This window comes from Phascolarctos cinereus, unplaced genomic scaffold (assembly GCF_003287225.1).
Source record: "Phascolarctos cinereus isolate Bilbo 61053 unplaced genomic scaffold, phaCin_HiC Scaffold_726;HRSCAF=1367, whole genome shotgun sequence".
NCBI lineage: Eukaryota > Metazoa > Chordata > Mammalia > Diprotodontia > Phascolarctidae > Phascolarctos > Phascolarctos cinereus.
In genome coordinates, this window is record NW_027556098.1 from 300,304,770 (window position 1) to 300,327,604 (window position 22,835).

A 22,835-nucleotide genomic window follows, 5' to 3' on the forward strand; every position below is an offset into this window, starting at 1 on the left:
AGAGGTTATTTCTGGGTCACATCTCCACCAGGATTGCTTACCTTAATGACAGTTGGTGGGGGAAGGTGGGGAAGGCGCAGCAGCTGGAAGAAAGTCTAGTGGACTTGACTTGGGGAGGGGATAGAAGTGCTATTGTTCCTGGGGCTCTTAGGAGCAGGGTCCTGGGCTGTCTTGATTGGGATGGATTCTGAGGGACATGTGGATTTGAGGAGCAATAGTGGTTTGACTTACCTAGAACATATTCACTTCTTGCCCTCACCTAAAGGTACCTTGCTGTTTCAGGCTCAGAGGTCCAAACCAAAAATACAAAAATCAACCTCAGAAATATAAGATGGAAAGATGGGAGTTGGGAAATGGCCAGACAGTAGTTTGTTTGAAAAAGATCCATTCTTTTAGTAAACTGAAAGCTTAATATGAGTTTGGAATGTAATATCATGGTCCCCAAGAAACAATTTTACCTTTAGCTAAATTGAGCAGTATAGTATTCAAATCTAAGGAGTTAATATTGTCCTTGTTCTTTTTCCTGATCAAGCTACATCAGAAGGATTTTGTTCAAACCTGGGCACTACATTTGAGGAAAGGTATTGATAAGCTGATGTGCATCTAGAATATAGCCTAAACATTATACCACATAAACATTTGTTGAAGAAACTGGCCACATTTAGCCTAAAGAAGAGAATATTTTAGGAAGGATATGTTAACTATCTTCATATATTGTGTTGGCTATCATGTGAATGAGAGATTAATTCTTCTTGGCCTCAAAGGGTACAACTAAGAGCAATGGATGGAATATATAGTAAAAAAAAGTTTTCAGTTCAAGATAAGGAAAAGACTTACTAATCATTAGGAGTATCCAAAAACAATTGGCAGTATTAACCAAGTGCAAAGGCATGATATTAGAGTAGCGGAAAGAAGTAGAGTAAGCTCCCCACCAAAACTCCTCCAAACAGATTTAGAAAACACAATAGAATAAATTCTGATGGGGAAAGCCAATAAAAAGTTACAGTGAGTCATTTGTCCAGCCCATGTCAGCAGAAGGAGACAGAGTGCTCTGAGTGTACTGGGGATGAGATCTTGCCAGAAATTCCTTTGCAGGGCACTCCAATGCAAGGAGAGTTTGTGCAGCCAGAAGAATAGGAGATTCCAGATCTCTACTGGGGCACTTTCACTTCATGCAGGATTAAAGAAGAAGAGCTGCCAACTGGCATGTTCACTAGGTCTCATCTCCACATGGATTGCTTCCTATGATGATGTCTGGGAGTAGGAGGCTGTGGCAGCTGGAAGGAACATTAATGGACTTGGATTGGGGGGAGGGGAGAATAGAAGCATTGATGTTCTTGAAGGGTGAAGCAGGAGGGAGGAAAGGTGGATTTTTGCTGATTGAGAAAAATAAAATTTAATTTGAAAAAATTTAAAAGCAATTGGTAATAGCTGGAGACGAAGGAAGGAAAAACAGGTGAGCAGTAAGTGGGAACAGAACTGAGAGAGCAGAGCTGAGGCACTGATGAGCATGAATGCCTCCAGAAGATGATATAAGAGCCCCAGAGACATAATCTATGTGGAAGGAACCAGTGGGTAATTGGGAATCAGTATAGGCCTGGGTCCTGCTGTTGATATTGGAGGGTCAGGTAGCTTATTGTACATTCTTATAGGGCTACTTACTAGTTACACCTAGAAATTTAGGAAGAATTTTGAAAAGTAGAACTTAAGATGGAAAGAGAGCAAGGAGGATAGTACAGTCCAGTTATAGGCAACTTGTGAACAAAGATACAGAATCAGGAGCTGTGATTTAGTAGCCAAAAGGGGGTGGAGTGGGAGCAATTAAGTCTCTTTAACTGGTGTGTAGATGGTAGGAAGCAGTGGTACAGTGGGAAAAGTACTGAATTTGGAGTCCTAGGACCTGAGTTCAAATCCCTGTTCTACCACTTTCTGCTTTGTAAAATAAGGGAGTTGGGTCAGATGATCTACAAATACCCTTTTAGCTCTAGATCTGTCATCCAGCACAGGGGAATGGTGTGAGAAAAGGTGGAAACCACCAAGTTGTGAGGGTCTTCAATACTGCAAACTAAGACATTTTGTCTTTAAGTAAATTATAAAAACACTTATATTGAAAATTATTGCACATAAATAAAGTCTTGGAATTTTCTGTTAGTTTATTTCAAATTGTATATTAAAATTTATTTCTTTCTTGTTTTTAAACATCACTCTGATGAACTTTTCATCCTCAGTTAATAAAAAGGTTGGGGCCTCCAATCTTTCTGTTTATCTCTAAAACTTGTAAAAAAATCCAATCAGAAACATTTACTGAGCACCTATGTGTAAGTACTATGGTGCTGGGGGAGATATCTAAGGCAAAAATTCTTCTTTCAAGGAGCTTACAATCTAGGTAAGGAGATGAAATGTATATGTTAAAAGAAAACAACCAAAGTGAGACAATATGTAACAATTGCTAAATGAGTGATTTAGATTCCCAGCCTAACACAGGCTTCATATGTTATATTCACTTAATAAGTACTTGTTGAACTGAATTCGAAGAGAGATTATTTTAGGTTTAGTTGTTCAGGGAAGGCTTCATGAGGAAGCGAGATATGAAAAGGTTTGAAGTACAGGCAGATGTCTGAGGTGTGGAGAATTAGGGACAGCACCAGAGCTGGTTTGTATTCAGAAAGTGAGAAAAACAGTTTTGCTGGAGGTCTTCATTCAGAGGAATGGTAGGACATAAACCTAAAAAGGCAGGTTAGTTCTAGATTTTGTGAAGGGCTTTGACTTCCAATCTATGGAATTTAGCAATGAGTAGTCATTGAAGTTTTTAGAACAAGGGAGTGGCATGTGCCATGGACCACAAGTCTTTTTAAATGGAAAAAGGGAACTTTTTACTTTCCAAAGAAGTAGTATGGCATAGTGGATAGGGAGCTGGAGAGAGTGTTACCCTAGAAACCAAGTGCTGCCTCTGACACCCATTGGCTTTGACCCTGGGCAAACCACTGTTACTGTCTCAAGGTGGCAGACAGTTCTCTAAGACTTAAGTTGAAGAGAAGGTGCTTACCTATAAGGAGTTTCCTCACTTAGGATTCCCTATTCCAATAAAATCACAAGTCTAGTCCCTAATTCATATTACTTAACTGGTTTCAGGTAGGCATTCTCTGAATCAGTGAAATACCAGGTCCAGTCTTTATCCCTACTAATTTCTTCATGGGTGGCATGAACATTTTTGTTATCTCTTTCAAATTCAGCAATATTGGTTTTCCCTAGCTCTGCTATTCTCCCCCATCCCTAGTCATACTTTTCTTTCCCTCTGGCTACATTTCTAGGTGTAAGGTGTGTTCTGAATATAGTGCAGTGATAAATAACTGACTTTTATTTAAATCACCTTGGGAACTAGGAAAATATCAGTTTTGTAATATGAGATCTACTCTTTGTTCCTTTTTGGTTTTTTTGTTCTTTCCCTAGCACCTCCAACCCCTACCCCAAAGCTAAGAACTTAGCTCATCATATTACCTCTAATTGTCCTTGAAGAACTTCAGAAGTCAAGGGAAGACACAACTACGTGTTAGAGTAATAGACAGATCTTGGTGTCACCTTGGGTCAAGAAGCCACTCATATTAAGGATCAAGAAACAAGGAATAAACAAATAAAACCTTTAAAAAACAATATAAAAATAAATTCCAGAAACAGACACCACGCCAGAAGAATGGCATTGACAGTGTGTGCCATAGGAGTTCAGAGGAAAGAGAGCCTAGTAGGCTGGGGTAATCAGGGAAATCTTCACTGAGAAGAAGGGATATGAGAGGTTTGGAAGGGTTTGGATAGTGAGGCAGTAACCTACACTGGAAAAAGCATTGGATTTGGAGCAAATCACTTAAACTCTTTGATCCTCTCCTTTTTTGCCTGTAAAACAAAAGGGTTTGAAAGAAGAACCTCTAAGGTCCTTTTAAACTCTATGATTCTATGGCTGGTAGGGAGATAGTAAAGAACATCATGAACAAGTAGGTCCAGACATTCATAATTGGTAAACAATTCCATGAAACGGCCAAAGAATTTACATATCTGTTTTCATAGTAGTGAGTACAATGATGCTTCATGGCAAAAAAAAAAATGAAAGTTATGCTGAGGAAACCACAACTGAATTTCTACGGGCAGATACTACATAGTTTATTAGTCAGGGATTAAGAAAAAAAAATCAATACATGTTTGGGTGTATTATGGCCTCTAGTGGTAGAGCTTTGTATGTTTCATAAAACAGATGCTTACTGTAATCCTAGCTTTTGCCATTAGGGATTTTCTGAATTATTTCACAGGTGCCTGACAATTTGAATAAAAGACAGCTATTACCATTGCACTGTATTCAGAACACATCCTACATAGCTGCAGGGTGCCAACTGACCTAGATGCCAAAAAACGGTGAATGAGGACAGTTCTTCCCCATTTTACCTTGGCTTTTGGGCTTACCATTCCTCTGACACTGCTCTTGAAAAAGATATTAAGTATATAATTAACAAATCCAGTGACCTTTCCCCATACCTTCCCTGCAACCCCTACCTTTATGGGCCTCTTTGTTGTAATTGAGGGGATTTACCACAGATTTCTTCTGGATATTTTTCCCCCAGTGGCTTCAGAAAAATCACACTCTACTGGTTCACCTCTTTAACTGATCCTTCTTTGTTCATTTTCCACCACTATGTCATTTGTAATTATTCTCATAATATAATAATTGGATGATAATAATAAGGATTATTGTTATTTTTTTAGATTGTTAATTACCACGGGAGAAAACTTATATAACCTGGTGGCCATCCTCCTAGGAATGAATTTCTCTACAATCTCTCTCTGGAGGCATCTCAGACTCAACTTGCTCAAAATAGAACTCATTCTATTTTCACTCAGATCCTCCCTTGACCCCAACTGTCCAATTACCATCACAGGTACCATCATCCTTCCAGTCACTCAAGCTCTAAATCTCAGTGTCACCTTTGACTCCTTATTCACACTCATGCCATACATCCAATATGTTGTCAAATTTACATTATCTATTGTATAACCTTCTCTCCTAGATTCCTGCAATGGCCTTCTAATCGCTTCCCTTGGTTCAAGTCTATTTCCACTCCAAAACACCACTCTGCTACCAAAGTGATTTTCCTAAGATACCAGTCTGCTCATGTTGCCTCCCCACAAATCCCTATTCAATAAAATTCAATGGTTCCTCATTACCTTCAGAAACAAATATATAATCCTTTGTTGGACATTTTAAGCCATTTATAACTTGTCCCCTTCCTATTTTCCAGTCTTCTTACACTTCATTCCCTTCCACATACACTAAGATCCAGTTACACTGGCCTATTTGCTGTTGACTTCCTGCCTTTTCACTGGCTATCCCCTAAGTCTGAAATGCTCTTGCTCTACACCTCTAACTCTAGCTTCCCAAGCTTCCTTCAAGACTCAGCTCAAATCCTACCTTCTGCAGGAGACCTTTCCTAGTCTGCCCCAACTTCTCTCTGAAATTACCTTCTATCTCCTCTGCATTTATCGTGAATGTATGTAATTATTTTCATGTTGCCAACCCTATTAGAATGTGAGTTCCTTGAGGGTAGGGAATGGATTTTTGCATTTCTTTTTGTGCCCAGCACATAGCATAGTCCCTGGTACATAGTAGGAGCCTAATAAATGCTGACTGAGGGCAGCTAGGTAGTGCACTGGTCCTGGACTCAGGAGGGCCTGAGTCCAAATCTGGTCTTAGACACTTACTAGCTGTGTGACCCTGGGTCAGTCACTTAACCCCAATTGCCTAAAAAAAAAACAACCAAAAAAATAAATGTTGATTGATGGATTGACAGACTAGCTAGGCTAGGCCTTAGATATTAGACATCATCTGTTACAGGACCTTTATAGATTGGTTAGGACCAACTGAAAGTTGTAGATAGTTTCTCATTACAAAAAAGGGGGAAATCCTCATCTGATATGACTAATAAAACTGGTAAATTAAATACTCAGTTAAATAATTTCAGATATTATGCTATATAGCAAATTGAATATTTTTATCTCTTTGGTATACATAAAACATATTCCCTTATTTATTTCAGTGACTTTGATGTAATAGTCTCTACAAAATAGTTGAGATCCTCATTTTAGAGATGTAGAAACTAAAGCATAGGCATGTTTAATTACATTAGACTTCAGCAGAGTCACAGAGAAAATGACCACATTTCTGGTTATTTACCAACATTAATCATATTTGCCTATACATATGTATTAGGAACAAAAGCAGAGAAACTCAGCTGGAGCTGCGTGCTGCAAATTAGGATCTGAGACTCCACTCATATCCGACAGGACAGGATCAGATGTTTAAAGTTTTGCGTTACCTTCTGTCCTAGTGTACCTGGGTTACATCATCCTGATACTTCTGCAAGTGGGGAAGTGGTTGACACTTCAATAAGCTTGCAGCATATTAGCTGTGGTGGTTCCCCCCACTCTCCAACTTGGTGTTGCATAGCTCTCTGACTCTTGAACTTCTGGAGAAAATAATCACTTAGGAGTTGCCCAATCAATCAGTCAACAAAAATTTATTAAGTGTCTACCATGTGCCACAAAAATTGTCAACAAAAATTGAACAGTCCCTGTCCTCAAGGAGCTTATGTCCTACTGGAGGAAAACACGTACACGAAAAGAACAAAATATATGTAGCCGCGCTCTGGAATTACTGTTCCAATTCTCATTCAGCGTTACAAGACATATTCACAGAACATGGCTACTTAGTCCCCTCAGGGCTCTAAGGGGCATTTCTAAGGGGTTGAGAAGTCCCTTTTCTAGTGCTATATAGTTCCTTCTAAAGAGGATTAGTTAGGACATTCTCTCTACCATTGTTCATTGCTAGAATTCGAACTTTGATCCTGAATTACTTTGATCTTGAACTGGTCTTTTATTATCTACAGAATATGACTAATTTCCTTAGCCAATCAGAATATTCTTAGTGTTAACATCACTCCAATTTATCTGAGGACATGCCACAGAATAGAAATTGATAGGTTGGTGAAGTGATACTTGTTCTCATTTCATTAAGGGCATCTTATCACTTTTTTATGTGATTTACTCAGTCAGCTCTACCTTTACATATAGACAAAATAAGTTCTGGATGGAGTAGGGAAGAACACTAACAAATGAAGGACTCAGTAAAGCCATCAAAACAGTTGGCACCTGAGCTGAATCTAGAAGGAGCTAAGGACTACAAGGGCAGCTAGGTGGCACAGTGGATAGAGTTCTGGGCCTGGAGTCAAGAAGACTTATCTTCCTGAGTTCAAATCTGGGCTCAAACACTTATTAGCTCTGTGTAGGCAAGTCACTTAACCCCATTTGCCTCAGTTTCCTCACCTGTAAAATGAGTTAGAGAAGGAAATGGCAAACCACTCCAGTATCTTTGCCAAGAAAACCCCAACTGAGGTCACAAAGAGTCCAACATGACTGAAATGACTGAACAAGGAACTACAGGAGGTGGAGCAAAGGAAGATGATTGTTTGAGGCATGATAAAAAGAAAGCCTGTGAAAAGACATACAGAAGATGGATTGTTGATTACAGAGAACAGCAAGTAGACCATATTTGCTAGAATACAGACTATATGGCCAGGGAATATTGTGAAGTTAGTTTTTGGATTGGAGCAATATTTTAAAGAGCTTTAAATGTCAAATAGAAGAGTTTGTATTTTATTCTAGATGCAATTGGGAGCCACTGAAGCTTCTTGAGCAGGGGAGTTATATGGTCTGACTTGTACTGACTTGTACACAGGTGTCTCCTGTGAAGAGGGAGAGAAACCTGATCCAGGATTGTAATTTCTAAGCTTTTATTCACAGTGCCATTCCACTCTGATTAGATTAAAAAATCATACTTTAATGCAATCATGGCTTCCCTTTAGGTTTTTAGTTAACTGTGTCCTGGAAATCATGAGTATTCTTTCATTTGTTTCATGTTATTTTCCAGATTCAAGGCTCTGGGCTTTTTACTGGTAATTCTTAATCAGGAGCCAACTCCTCTTTAAGAGAATAGGAATACGGGAAGAAGTTCCATCATTTCCCAGATCTGTAGGATCCCTTTTCTTTCCCCTAAAGTCAAAATAGTAGAAAGGCCACTAGGAGTAGGGAGGTCAAGTTCAGGTCCCCACTCTACTGATCTATCTAGATCTTAGTTTTCTTGCACATAAATCAAGAGAGAGATCAGTCACAATCTAATTTCACAAATATTGTCTCATCTATTCTCTGCTCTTATATTAGAGGATTTTAGTATACATTTGGCCTTTCAGCCTATCAATCTCTTCAACTCCAATGCTTATCTTTATTTCGCCTCACCCACTTACATGTAACATCATATATTAGATTATTACAACATCACTGGCAACTATTGTATCTCCTGAAAGATGAAATTCCCTTTTGTGACTATAACCTCTTAGAGTTTTATCTCTCACTGGTCCCACTCCTACTAAATCAATTTTTCATCTTTACTGAGTCCTTCCAGTCTTGTAGTTTCTCTCAGTTAATTTCTCCTACTTTGGACTCATTTTCCTCCCTTTATTATCTCCCTCTTATAGTTAACCAAATCAGTTATACGCTATTCTCTGATATACACCATATCCCTTGCAGCTGTGTCCCATTACCACTCCTTCCCTTGTGCCTTGCCATCTCTCATCTCTGAGTTAACCTCACCATCTACCTTTTCCACTCTAATACACAATGCTGTTGAACCTTACCTAAGAGAATCACATCCCCATAACCATATAGCTCACTACAAATTCACCACCTAATTTCATTTGAACCTTCACCAGCAATCCCTCTATTTTTCTAGATTGACCCAAATTCTCTCCAAAGATGTTGTTGCAAACCTTTTCATCTTGCCTCAAGCTCTCTTTACAACTACCATAGGAATGCTGCTTTGATATCTTGATTGCTATGTGTTGAAAGTGGTACACATGATCTCTCCTCTTGCTCCTCTTTTACACTTCTCTATTTTCTTTTGAGGGCACCATTCTTCCAATCACCCAAATTTGTAACCCAAGAGTCATTCTTGACTTTTCTCTTTCCCTCTTCCTTTTGTCTCATATGTCCAGTCAGTTGTAAAGTCTTGTTAATTGTCTTCATAACATCTTTCCCTACTATTTCCTTATCTACACTTACAAAGTCACTATATAGTTCAGGCCCTCATTATTTCTTGTGCAAATGACTACCATAGCATCCTTATTGGCATCTCTTCTTCCAGTCTCTCCATCCTTTAAATAGCTACTAAATGAACTGCTGATGTCACTCACTTGCTCAACAATCTTCAATGGCATTTTATTGCTTCCAGGAAAAATTACAAGCTCCTTACCCTAGCTTTAAAGCTTTCAGTATAATTGGTCTCTCCACTTTCCAGACTTAATTTTGTGTTACTCATTTTCACATGGTTTCTTTTTTCCAGCCAAACTGTATTTTTGCTGTTCCCCAAATTAGACATTCCATCTTCCCTCTGTCCTTTTTAGTTAACTTTTACTTACTATTTCCCATACTTTTGTAAGGAGACCTTGGAGGTTTGTGCTAGCCTGGCAGGTGTGAATAATAAAAATAGGAATGTGGACCGGGGACAATAGCTCTGTCTACTTCATCTACTATCTTTCTATCCATCTATTTATCATCATCTATCTATCTGTCTGTCTGTCTGTCTATCTATCTAATCTACCTATTTTTGTATTTTTCTCCAGTTTAACTTGCATGTCACTTATAGAGGATATTGGGGAACAAGGGGAGTCTCAGTCTCTATCCCAACCCCACCTCCAGCTTCTGTAGATTTTTTGGGTTTTTTTTTTGTTACGTTCCAAGAATGGGTTGAGAGATTTAGACTCACAGTCAGGGATTTAATAGAAGTTAAATTTTTTTCCCCTAACCTTAAATTAGATAGTTGTCTGTGACCTAGTATCTTAAATCAGTACCAAATGAGAACAATAAAAAGCATACACAATTTTGACCTGGGGGCAGTCTGTTAGCTTTTGTTTGGGCCTGGTGTCTTAGAGTCATTGCTGTTCAGTCATTTTTCATTCATGTCCAATACTTCATGATTCTATTTAGGATTTTCTCAGCTAAGGTAGTAGAGTGGTTTGCCATTTCCTTCTCCAGTTCATTTTACAGAAGAGGAAACTGAGGCCAACAGGATTAAGTGACTTGCCCAGGGTCACACAGCTAGTGGCTGAGGCCAAACTTGAACTCAGATATTCCTGACTCCAGGTCTGGCACTCTATTCATTATACCACTTAGCTGCTCATTAGAGTCCTTGGCTATGCACTAATGAACCCTTCCTTCCAGGTCAAGATTTTATCATTCTACCTCAGTAGCTGGTAGGAGAGAAAGCAGCAGACATCCCTGAAGAGATCAGACAGCTGAGTCCCCACTAATGGTAGCAGAGAACAGTTTGGCAGCCATAACATTACGGGAGATGCCTTTCAGAGGCTATCTAGTCATTGGCAAGCCAAGACGTGCTTAACCACAGAGAGCAGCACAATGCTACTGCATCTACGAACAGCTCTGTAGAATCAGACAAATACGTTGCCCAGGCTATGCAAGTTACTAGGTGTGTTTGCAGACTGAACAAGACTTCTGGCATGTATCCTGATCACAGGTTCCCATTACCAGGTTATATGTCTTCCCCATAAATGTGCCTGACATATTGCCACCTGGTCACATGTATTCTCTTCATTATGTGCCTTTCCCTATTGTTGGTGTAGTAACTTTTATGCAATTTGATTAAAGATCTTTTGTTTTTAATTAATCAACTAATTAACAACATTTATTGTTTCCCCTGGATGCCTGGTAAAAGTAAATGCAAATTTGAGGGCCCATGAGGTGTGGTTTGGAGTGCTTGTTGAACCACTGAGTGCTTCAAATCTGTCTTGACTTATCTGGTGTGGAGGGCTTCCTACCTGTAGCCTATTCTAATTGCTGACACTTGTAAATGCTCTCTCCTGCCTTCAAATGATCTCTAATTGCTTACCTATGTAGTGTTGTACTCCCACCCCCTTCACCACAACTCTCGAAATCAGAGAGTGTTTTGTCTTCTATCTAATGAAGTATCATATGTGTAATCTCCTTAACAACTAATAGCTAATTTTATTTATACAGTGCTTGCTATATAATCTCTTTAATAGCTAATAGTTAATATTCATCTATGGGCCAGATACTATACTAAGTGCTTTAAGATTATTATCTCATTTTATCCTCACAACAACCCTTGGGGGGTATGGGGTGTTCAGGGAGGACTAGTACCTCTGGTGTGAGGGCTACTCATTCATCTACCTGCCACCCAGCTCTCATCTATGGCTCCAAAAAGTGTAGCATCCTCAGCAGCCACATCCCTGTACACTGTCTCAGCAGACAGTCTAAACTAGGTTGAGGGTAATCAAAGAGCTTCAAACCCATAAGTGAGATAGTGGGTGTCTACTCCAAGCATGTGAAGACTTCCCTAGTGGAAGAGGCAGATGTGAATATTTTGTTTCAATGGGCCATGAAGGTGGCAGAAGCATTTAGAGCTTGGTCAGACATCAAGGATGCCAAGCTTATCCACTGCATCCTCAGTTGTCCTGACTTTTATCCTGCCACTGGGCTCCGATGACTCTGGAAGAGAGAGTGAGGCTGATGATTTCAGGCAACTCTGCCTCACTTAAATCCAACTTAAGCAAGAATCAAAAGGCATGACCCATACCATTTTACTATTTCATTATTTTATTATTTAGCTATTTTATTACTTATTATTTTATTATGTTACTGTGTTGCTGTTTTACTTTTTTACTATTTTACCTGACTTGAAGTCAGGCTAGTGATGATGTAGGTGTAGATGCACTGGGAGCGATAGTCACAACCCTGTATGCAGAAAGCCCAGGCTGTAGTATTATTTTCTCACTGTACTGAAGCAGTAGTGGAATTTGGCAACTCCCTGGATGTCTGAGCAGCCTTCTTAAAGACTGAGTTGCTCACCTCCTGGCATGAGAAATGGGCTAGAAAAGGTGCTCTAAAAAATTGTCTTCTTCATCTAACCCTGGACTGCTCACTGTGGAAAGGGACCCCATTCTGTAGTCAAAACATGAAAATATATACAACAACTTTTGTGAAGATGATTCCACTCACCATTAGTATATGGAATGTGCACATTCTTATGAACAATAAGAAATTCAGAAAATCTGAAAGACAAACAATTCTTGTTGAGAGAGAACTTAACAGGCACCTTATCCAAATATCAGCCCTAAGTGAAACAAGGCTGGCAAATGAAGGCCAGGTCCTGAAGCTGGAGTTGGATACACATTTTTCTGGAGTGGCCACAGTGATGAGGGAGCACTGTCAAGCTGGTGTAAGTTTCCCAATCAAAATTAATCTTGTCAACAAGCTTGTATGCCTCCTGAAAGGAATGAAGGACATGACAATGTGATTGCCACTTGTAGGAAAGCACCATGCCACCATCATCAGGTGCATATGCTCCCACTATAATGAACAATCCAAAACACTTTTATGATGCCCTGAAGGCTATTTATGAGCCAAAAACTCATGGTGCATCTCAATTACTCAAGCTGATGGAACCACACTGATCACTGACAAGGACATGATCCTGGAGAGATGGGCTGAACACTTCCAAAGTATTCTCTCTTTTTTTTTCTTTTTGGTGAGGCAATTGGGGTTAAGTGACTTGCCCAGGGTCACACAACTAGGAAGTGTTAAGGGTCTGAGGCTAGATTTGAACTCAGGTTCTCCTGACTCCAAAGCCAGAGCTCTATTCACTGCACCACCTAGCTGCCCCTAAAGTATTCTCAACAGACTGTTGTCAATGTTATCAAACAATGCTGAAGTCATTGGCTAGTTACCTTAGGTTGAAGTCAATTCCTCTTTAGCTGAATTTCCAACAGAAGAAAAGGTTTTGAACGCCATTAGGCTCCTCTCATATTAGGCTGCCTGAAGGTCTGCTGACTGTCTACAGAGCCATTGTACCGACCTCATTGTTGTATGCTTGTGAAACCTGGACAATCTACCAGTGCCATGCTGGAAAACTGAATGGCTTTCATTTGAATTGTCTTAGGAAGATTCTGAAGATTACCTGACAAGATAAAACACCGCTGAAGTCCTTTCTTAAGCTGAACTGCCAAGCATTCAAACTCTACTGCAAAGAGTATAACTCCAATAGGCTGGCCATGTTGTTTGAATGCCAAATGTATGTTTGCCTAAAAGACTATTTTACAGAAAACTCACACAAGGCAGGCACTCACGTGGTGATCAGAAGAAGCAATACAAGCACACTCTCAAGGTCTCTCTGCAGAAATTTGGTATCAGTTGCGAGACATGGGAAACAATACCTCAGATCACCCAGCTTGGGATGCCTGCATTAAAGAAGGCATGCTGTATGAGAAAAGCAGAATTGTGGTAGCTCCAAAGAAATGTTAGATGTACAAATTTAGACACATCACCCTCCCAAATGGTCATACGGCCATTTGTGCCCAACCTGTGGTAGAGCCTTCTGAGCTCATAATGGTATGGTCAGCCACAGCTGGACACACTGTTCATTGATCCTGACATCTTGATGTCATTTTGGTCAACTTCAATCACAAAGGACAAACAATACCTCCATTTTACAGATGAGAAAACTGAGGTAAACATGTTAAGTGACTGGCCCAGGGTCACCCATAGAGGCTGAATTTGAACTAAGGTCTTCCTGACTCCAGGCCATGTTCTAAACCAGTGTTCTACCTAGAAGAAATGGTTTCCTTTTCCTCTTTTTTATCCCTAATATCTAATACAGTGCCTTATACATAGTAGTTACTTAAAAAATGCTTTTGGGCCAGATCAGATTGAATTAAATAGGTGTTTAATAAAATATTGTTTCAATTGAACTGATTAGTGATTAGTGAGCTCCCAAACTCTGAAGATCCTCAGGCAAAGGCTGGGTGACACTTGTTAGCTATGTCATAGACTCTATAAAATAGGTTGTTGATTCTCAAAGTGTGGTCTGAAGACCCTTGGGATAACCTAAGAACTTTGAGTGGGTCCAGGAAGTGAAAACTATTTTCAAAATGATACTGACACAATTCTATTAAAATATTCCTTCCTTTTCCAACCACATACCTGTGTGAGTCTGGATTTTTCTTCATATACTTCAAACAAAACATCACAACAGACTGAATATAGAAGCAGATATGAGAATCTAGCTGTCTTCTATGAAGCTAGACATGAAAGAGATTTAAAAAATATGTATTGCCTCTCTTCTCACTGATTTTTGTTTTGGAAAACGTGGTTATTTTCTCATAAAAACTATGTTTACATTTAATGGGCCTGTTATTGTTATTTAAATTAATAAATTTGTATATAAAATAAATATTTAAAAAATCAGTTTTAATTTTGAATGTGGTAAATGGCTACATAACTGACATAAAGAAAAGCTATTTATTGTTCTCTATAATCTTTAAGAGTGTGAATGGGTCCCCGGACCAAAAAGTTCCAGAACCGCTACGATAAATACAGAGTGAAGTCCCAATTATGTATGTGTTATAGCGTAACATACTGTGTTAATCGCCTTACTCAAAGCAGCCCAGCGCGCACGCGCGCGTTTAAAAGCCCCCTTGCACGGGTTATAAGCCCCACCCCTTCCGTATCTTCTACTCTCCTCTTCCTGCTGTAGCGAACCGAAAGCACCAATTGCTTCCCTACTCTCCCGTGTCGTCATCTGTACGTGCCCCGGTTTCAAAACGCTGTAGGAGAGGCTGCTTGCGACGCGCATGCGCGTTTGTCTCTGTAGCCCCACGCTTCTCCTGTTAGCCTGAGCTGTCCCAGGTCTATAGGGAGGGAGGTTTGAGCTGCGGTCGCCGCTATGGGCAAGCCGGCTTCCAGCAGCCGGGGCGACCCTGGGACCGAGAGACGGAGCGACAAGAAATCTAAGGCCCGGAGCGAAAAGGAGGCCAGAGCCCACATCGACCCGGTGTTGAATTTCGAGCGATGGAAGAAGAGGCATATCCGCAAACAGAAAAAGATGAAGGAGCTGAGGAAGCAGCTCAAGAAGCCCGAGTGGCAGGTGGAGCGGGAGACCATCGGCCGCCTGACCACGGAATACGAGAAGGTGAGGGCCGGAGCCGGGGACAGGGCCCGGGACCTGCGGGGAGGGGACTACAGCATGACGAGACCCACGGGGAGGGGACTTGAAGGGAGGGGGCGGGGGTGTCCTGACGAGGGCCGCGGGGAGGGAACAGTGGGGAGGGGTCCCGGATGTCTTGACCAGAAGTGCAGAGAGGGTGACCTCGGGGAAGGGGCCGGGTGTCCTGACGAGACCTGCGGGGAGGGGGCAAGAGTGTCCTGACGAGACCCGCGGGGGAGAGGATAGATGGGTGAGGAGGTGGGGGGAGGGTGTCCTAGAGAGACTGGGCTGTGGATTGTAGCTGGACTCTAGGGAGTCGGGGCTGGGGGCTAGCCTGAGGTAGGGGTTTGGACGAGAAGACCCCTGAGGCAAGGGGCTATAGATGTTTCTTTGTGTAGAGATGTTTCTTGAGCTTTCCAGAAAATGGCTGGGTCTGAGCTCCCAGCGCTAGCCATTCTGGAAATGCCATCCTAGTAAACTTGGTAAACTAGGAGGAACACTTGGGCACAATTTCACTCTCACGTATAGTGCCTTTGATGTGCATTTGTGCATCAAACGTAAATGAATTCCGTGCTGAATGACCAGTTTGTTCATGAGAAAATACTTGTTGGAATGTTGTAGAGTTACGCTTTTAGATTCATAGGTATTTATTCATCATTCAAAACTTAGGAAGTGCCTTCTATGGACAGATTTTAGGCATCCATTTAGGGGAGAATAAAGTAAATAAGACATACAACCCCTGCTCTTGGTAAGGAGTAAAGAAGAGGATGGAATTGAGGTGAGTGAAGGAGGAGGGCTATGGCCTGGAGATAAGCTAGGGAGGGGAAGAAATAGGATTGTAGTGTTAGGAAAGAGAGTCTGGCATGGTCATCTAGAGATTGAGGTATAGGGTTGGCAGTGACAGAGTTGGGGGATGAATGTTTCCTTGGGGAGATAGGACTTGGCAATCAAAGGGAGAGGCTAAGATGAGATAGGACTGGCATGGAGAGAGCGTAGGGAAATAGGGTTGGGGGAATGGTGTGAGATAGTAGAGACAAGGAGGCTGGAAGAAGACAGTATTATGGAGCTAATACACTAGGAGAAATGAAGGTGTTGGAAAGAATATGTAGTATGTGGGTTATAAATTCTGAGTAATTAGGAGGCATTGAGGCACCTGAAAGTAAAAGAGGAATACAATGGTGTATTGGTGGGTTCTCCAACTAAATTTAAAAGAATTTAATGTATGGAAATGGTCCTGGCATCAGGGGAAAATTTCTTTTCAGCTTGACATATGTTCTCTGTAACGGACCCTATTTAACAGCAGCCCAAAAGCTGTTGCATTAAAATTGTAAAGAGCAATAGCTGCTTTCAGTTAGCTGTATAAGTGCTGTAGGTCTGTACAGGTGTATTGTTCTCAGGATCTGTGTTCTATCTGCCACATTCTATCTGCCATTATCTCCTTTTGAGTGCCTTATTTATGTCCATCTCTAACCTTTGTCACTAATTGAAAAGCTAAATTTTACCGACCTTGACCAAATGATCATTAGTGGGTTTTTAGTTTATGTTAGAATTGAGTTTCTTAATTGCTCAGTAATTAGATAGAATATGTCATGAATTCCTGGGGATATCTATTCTAGAATGCCTTAGAAATGGATTTTGTATTCTACAGCTAACACTATATAGGGTCTCCATCTTTGCATAAAACACATTGACTATGGTACTGATTGCATGATTAATGAATGCTTGTTGCAATATTGAAGTATTATATATCTTTATAGACATTCATTAGATCAATGGCTATTGCTTAATAACTGATAGATATTTTAAAGGAATGGCTATTGCTTAATAACTAATGATACTATGTATAAGACTTAGGTCAGAAGGACATAGCACAGGAGAATGGGAAGTGGAGGGGGTGCCCTAAAATAATATAGGCAATCACTTATTCAAATAATTAACCAATCAATGAGTATTTATGAAGCATCTTTTTAATACCACGTACAGTGCTAGGCACTGGAAAAACAAATACAAAAAATGAAACAATACCTTTTCTCAATGAGCTTACGTTAGATCAGGGGAGTGTCTCTTTCTCTTTCCATGTATACATGTATATGTACATACATATACATATAATTATATACAAAATAAATACAAATGAGTAAAATACAAGGTTGTTAATAAAGCTGGGTTGTGGGGGTGGAGGATGAGGTTGGAGAGATATCAGTGGAAACAGGAAAGAATGGACTTAGGAGAGATTTAAAGATGGAACAGGACTTGGTTACTGAAGATTGGGGGCAAGGGAAAGACAAGATTCTGATGATTATGTTGTGAGTGTAATGGATAACATATGAGAAGATGCTAACATTGTCAGAAATGAGAAAGTCAACAAGCAAGCTTGAGGTGAATAGTAGTAAGTTGTAACACTTTATGGTTTATACCAGTGGCATCAAATTCAAATTGAAATGGGTGCCGCTAATCTGTACGTAAGGTTCCCTGTGGGCTGCATATTGACTTAGTTTTAAAATGTAATATTATCTACATTTTATTGTATTTTTATTTATTTTGTTAAATATTCCCCAATTACATTTTAATCAGGTTTGGGTTGTACTTAGGAGTGTTGTGGGCCACATGTGGCCTGTGTGATTTGATGCATCTAATTTATGCTTTATTGTGTTACCAGAAAGTTGGCTGATGGTTGTTGAATTTCTTTTGGCCACTCATGAAGGCATGTGTAGCCTGTGATTGCACAAATTGACATAATCATATATCCTTGAAATATGTGGTTTGAAAATACTTTGTGAATATAGTTGACTCATAATAATCCTGTGAAGTTTGTAGCAAGCAGTTGTATTAAACAGGCTCTGGGAAAAAAATAAAAGAAAAAAATAGTTGTAGCAGCCAACCTTTCTGCTGCTAGTGAGCCTATGTGTTAGGGTGAATCTGCTTTTGCTATAGGAGATTGCTGTTGGCCTCAGCTTCCATATGCCCCTTATAGTGTGAACATTTTGCCACACTGAATATGATTCTAGAATCCCTTTTTCCTTACACCCTCAAGATGTCTATTCATTTTGCTTGGGCTGGTGAATGTTCCCTTTGACTTTTTTGTATTTTTACAAGTATTACCTCCTCTTGGGCATTAGATTTCTTTTATTTCAGTCAAGGTGGCATTTAGCTTTTTTGGTTGGTTCATCACACTTGCTTGCTGATTCATATTGGAGGTTGTAATTAGCTTCCCTATATACCATCCCTTTACATATCAAGCTATTTCCCCCCCATATTAAATCTAACATAAAGAAAATAGGAACAGAGAACATGGACAACTGAGATACAATTAAATTTAAGCTGAAACTGGATGCAGACACTGAACTGAAATCTGCTATCCTGCAATTTTTCCATTATTCATCAGCCACCAAGCATTTATTAAGCACTTACTATGTCACATAGTAAGAGTTTTGGATTTGGAATGAGAGGACATGAGTTCAAATCCCAACTCTGCTATTTTACTACCTCTGCTAAGTTCTCTGGGCCTTATTTTCCTCATCTGTGAAATGAGAGTGTTAGGACCTCTAGGATCCCTTTATCTCTAAGTCTTATCAACTCACATTTATATAGCACATAAAGGCTTTTCCACAGTAACACTCTGAGGTAGATAATGCAAGTATGATTATCTTTACTTTGCAGATGAGGAAACTGAGGCTGGGAGAGGTGTTGACTCAGTTTACTAAAACCTATTCTTGATGTGTTGACTGCCTTCTAAAATGCCATTGGTTTTACTTTCTGGTTTTCCTGTATGTCTGTTGGTTCTCCTTCTCTCCTTCCTGCTCCCAAAGTATATTTATATATCTCAGTGTCCATTATGTGAATATGTTTTCCATTTATATTGTTTTATATCTTCTTTTTCCAAAGAGAATATGATTTTATATCTTACAGAGTTACTGTGAGGATCAAATAATATTATTAATATAGTAAGATAATTTGTAAATCTTCAAGTGCTTTGGACCTGTCCATTTATTATAACTGTTTTGGTTTGGGATGAACTCACACAGGAAAATACTGCTTTTCCTAATCCATTCTTGAAAGCAAATGATATTTTTAAAACAGATTTTTGGGAAAAGGATAGAATTATTACTTTGTATAGGGTGATTTATTTAGATTGTAAGGGTGATAGTCATTTGGTTTCATCATAGAAAAAACAAATTATATAGGTTAGTTCTTAAGGGCAGCAAAAAAAAATTAAAAAACTGTTAGGATAAAAAATTATTGGATAATTACTTATTTTATTTCAGTGTAAATTTAATCTACCCTTCTATTTCATTTGCTTCTATTTTCTTTTATTTTGGGCTTGGCAGGCATGACTAGAGCTTGTGTTCTGCTGGTGTGTATGTAGCCTTTGATAATACAGGGTAAATTTCATGCCACAGTCGGTCGTACTAAGTTGTGGGAAGGGCTGTGGTCTAAGTTGATGGAGAGAGGGTGGGAGAGAGGGTAAAGAGAAGTGAATAAACATTTTTGTAGCACCTACTATGTGCCAGACATTGTACTAAGCACTTTTTACAAATGTTATTTCATTCAAATGAGTACCCACCCTGGTGAAAGGATAGGTCCTTGAGTTATGTACTATCATAGATTTAGAGTTGAAAGGGACCTTAGAGGCTATCAAGTCCAATCCTGTCATTTTACAGATGAAGAAGTTAATGCTAAAAGGTATAGCGACTTTCTCAGGGCCACATAGCTAGAAAATGTTTGAGGTAGGTTTTGAACTCAGATCCTCTTGACTCCGAGACCAGTGATCTACTATTTCATGCTTCCTTTCTTGCTCAGTAAACATTTGCTTTAGGGGAGAAAACAGTAGTTTGTCTTGCTGCTTACAAACATGCACAGGTCACCTTCATCCTTAAAAACTTTTATTTGATCCTACCATCTCCTTAAGCTGTCATTTTATATCCCTTTTCTCTTTCCCAAGCAAATTCCTAGAAAAGCTGTCCATCCTTCTTGCCTTCCTCTCACAATTTGGTTATTGACTCTTCTCTGACTGGGATTTTCATGCCCCTTTCTCCCTTTCTCATCATCTAACATGTTAACTTCCTCAGTGCATTCTAGAATCCAGCCATACTGTCCTCTTTGCTGTTCTTCACACACAAGACATGTCATCTGCCATCTTTCTGCCTATGTGGGGGCTGTTTCATTGCCTGGCATTCTCTCCCTCTTCACTTCTGCCTTTACCTCTTGGAATTCCTAGTTTCTGTTAAAACTCAGTTCAAGTTTTCTTAGGAAAGTTTTAATGATGTATTTTATTTTATTTTTTTTACATAGCCTTCGTCTTCCCCAGGATCCCCCTCCTTCTCCCAGAGACCTATCCCATTTAACAAATAATGTTTTTTAAAGAAAACAAAAAGAAAAAGAAGGAAAAGTCAGCATAACATCAACACATCAAAAACATCTGAAAATGTGCATTGTATACTTGTGCAAAGGGGTGGGGATTGGGAGTATCTTCTTGTATTTCTTCTTTCAAGACATGCTTGTGGGGCAGCTAGTGGTGCAGTGGGTAGAGCACTGGCTCTGGAGTCAGGAGGATCTGAGTTCAAATGCGGCCTCAGACCAAACACTTGACACTTACTAGCTGTGTGACCCTGGGCAAGTCACTTTACTCCAATTGCCTAAAAAAAAAGGAATTAAAAAAAGACATTCTTGTTCTTTAAAATTTCACAGCATTTACTTTTCATTTTTTAAATAATTGTTGTAGTCATTGTGGATATTGTTTTCTTGCCTTTACTTCATTCTGTATTGGTTAATGTAGATCTTTCCATGCTTCTCTGTATTTATCATTTTTTACTGCTCAATAATATTCTGTTACATTCATATACCAAAGTTTGTTCAGCCATTTCCCATTTGATAGGCATCTTCTTTATTTCCAATTCTTGGTTATCACAAAAAGTGCTACTATAAATAGTTTGGCTTGGTATATATAAGGACTTTCTTCTTATCAGTGGTCTACTTCTGGTGTAAGCCTATTGGTAGAATCTCTGGATGAAATTGCTTTCCAAAATGTAATCCACAGCTCTATCAGCAATGCACTGGCGTGCCTGTCTTCCCACAATTCCTCCAACATTGACTATTCTCATCTTTTGTCACCTTTATCAATTTGCAAAATGTGAAGTAAAAAACCCCATTATTGTTTTGACTCAAATTTCTCTTATTAGTAGTTTGGAGCATTCTTTCATGTGGTTGTTAATAGTTTGCAATTCTCCCTTTGAGATCTGTTTGTTCACACATCCTTTTATCACTATTGGGGAATAACTTTCTTTCTTATCCTAGGTACTTTAACTTTGTGCAGAAGCTTTTCAGTTTCATGTAATAAAAGTGATCTATTTTTATCTTTTGTAATTGTTTCTATCCCTTGTTTTGTTAAGAATATATCTTCTATCTGTAGCTGTGAGAATATATGATCTATTTCTCTTCTAATTGTTTTATACTATTTAATATTTAATTTTATTTAATATTAAGGTTTCATCTTCATTTAGAATATATTGTAGAATATTGGTGTAAAGTGTTATGTCTAAGCTTAATTCCTGGCAGATTGCTTTCCAGTTTTTGAACTAGTTTTTGTGAGTCTTTTCCTAAATACTTAATATTTTTTAGTTTATTGAACACTAGTTGAGTTTCATTGCTTCTCATTTTCCCTTGTCTAGTATATTCATTTATCCACCTTTGTCAAACATTTAATAGATATTTACTAAGTGTCTTCTATCTGTAAGGCACTGTGATATGTGGTTTACAAAATCTCATTTTATGCTTACAACAACCCTAGGAGGTAGATGATATTATTTCTATTTTATGCACAAGGAAATTGAGGTAGCCAGAGTTTAAGTGACTTGTCCAGGGTCACATAGTTGGTAAGTTAGTGTTTGAGGTCAAATTAGAATTCATATCTTCCTGACTCCCAAGTCCAAGGCTTTATCCACTTCAATACCTGGTTGCGTCTATATTGCTAACATTTATTTAGTGTTTAAGGTTTGCAAAGTGTTATTTGAGATTCAATAACTCTGTGTATTTTTAAATTTTTAATCAGTCAATTAATCCACAATTTATTAAACACACACTATGTGCCAGGTAATGTGTGCTAAGCACTGGGGATACAAAAAGAGGCAAAAGACAGTCTCTGCCTTTAAGGAGTTTACAATCTAATGGGGGAGACAATAATCAAATATATACAAAGCAACATACATACAGGATAAATAGAATATAAGTAACAGAGAGAAGGCACTAGAATTAATAGGGGTTGGGGAAAGCTTCACAAGAAAAGATGGGCTCTTAGTTGGGACTTAAAGGAAACCAGGGACGACAGTAGGTGGAGCCAAGGAAATGAGCATTCTAGGCATGGGGGACCACCAGTGAAAATGCTTGGAGTAGAGAGATGGAATGTCTTGTTCATGAAATTGCCAGGATTGAAGAGTTTGTGTCAGGGAGTGAGATGCAAAAGGTAGGTTGGAGCCAGGTCATGAAGCACTTTGAATGCCAAATAAACCATTTTGTATTTGATCCCAGAGGCAATAGGGAGCTATTGGAGTTTATTGAGTAGAGGGTGTTTGTGATATGATCAGTTCTACACTATAGGAAAATAACTTTAGTGGCTGAATGGAGTATGGATTGGGGAGAGATGTGAGGCCAGTGGACCCACCAGCAGGCTCTTGCAGTAGTACAGATGTGAGATGATAAGGGCCTGTATTAGGGTGGTGGCACTGTTAAA

At 39.3% G+C, this 22,835-nt stretch overlaps 1 protein-coding gene across 1 annotated transcript in view; it reads left to right on the forward strand.

Moving 5' to 3' along the window:
* The first annotated feature begins 14,742 nt into the window (after positions 1 to 14,742).
* DDX10 (DEAD-box helicase 10) overlaps positions 14,743 to 22,835 on the forward strand; it is a 329,331-nt gene continuing 321,238 nt past the window's right edge. Inside the window, exon 1 of the mRNA XM_020996146.2 lies at positions 14,743 to 15,094. Within this exon, the coding sequence (XP_020851805.1) occupies positions 14,849 to 15,094 (246 nt within the window). The 5' untranslated portion in view covers positions 14,743 to 14,848. The remainder of the gene's footprint in view (positions 15,095 to 22,835) is intronic.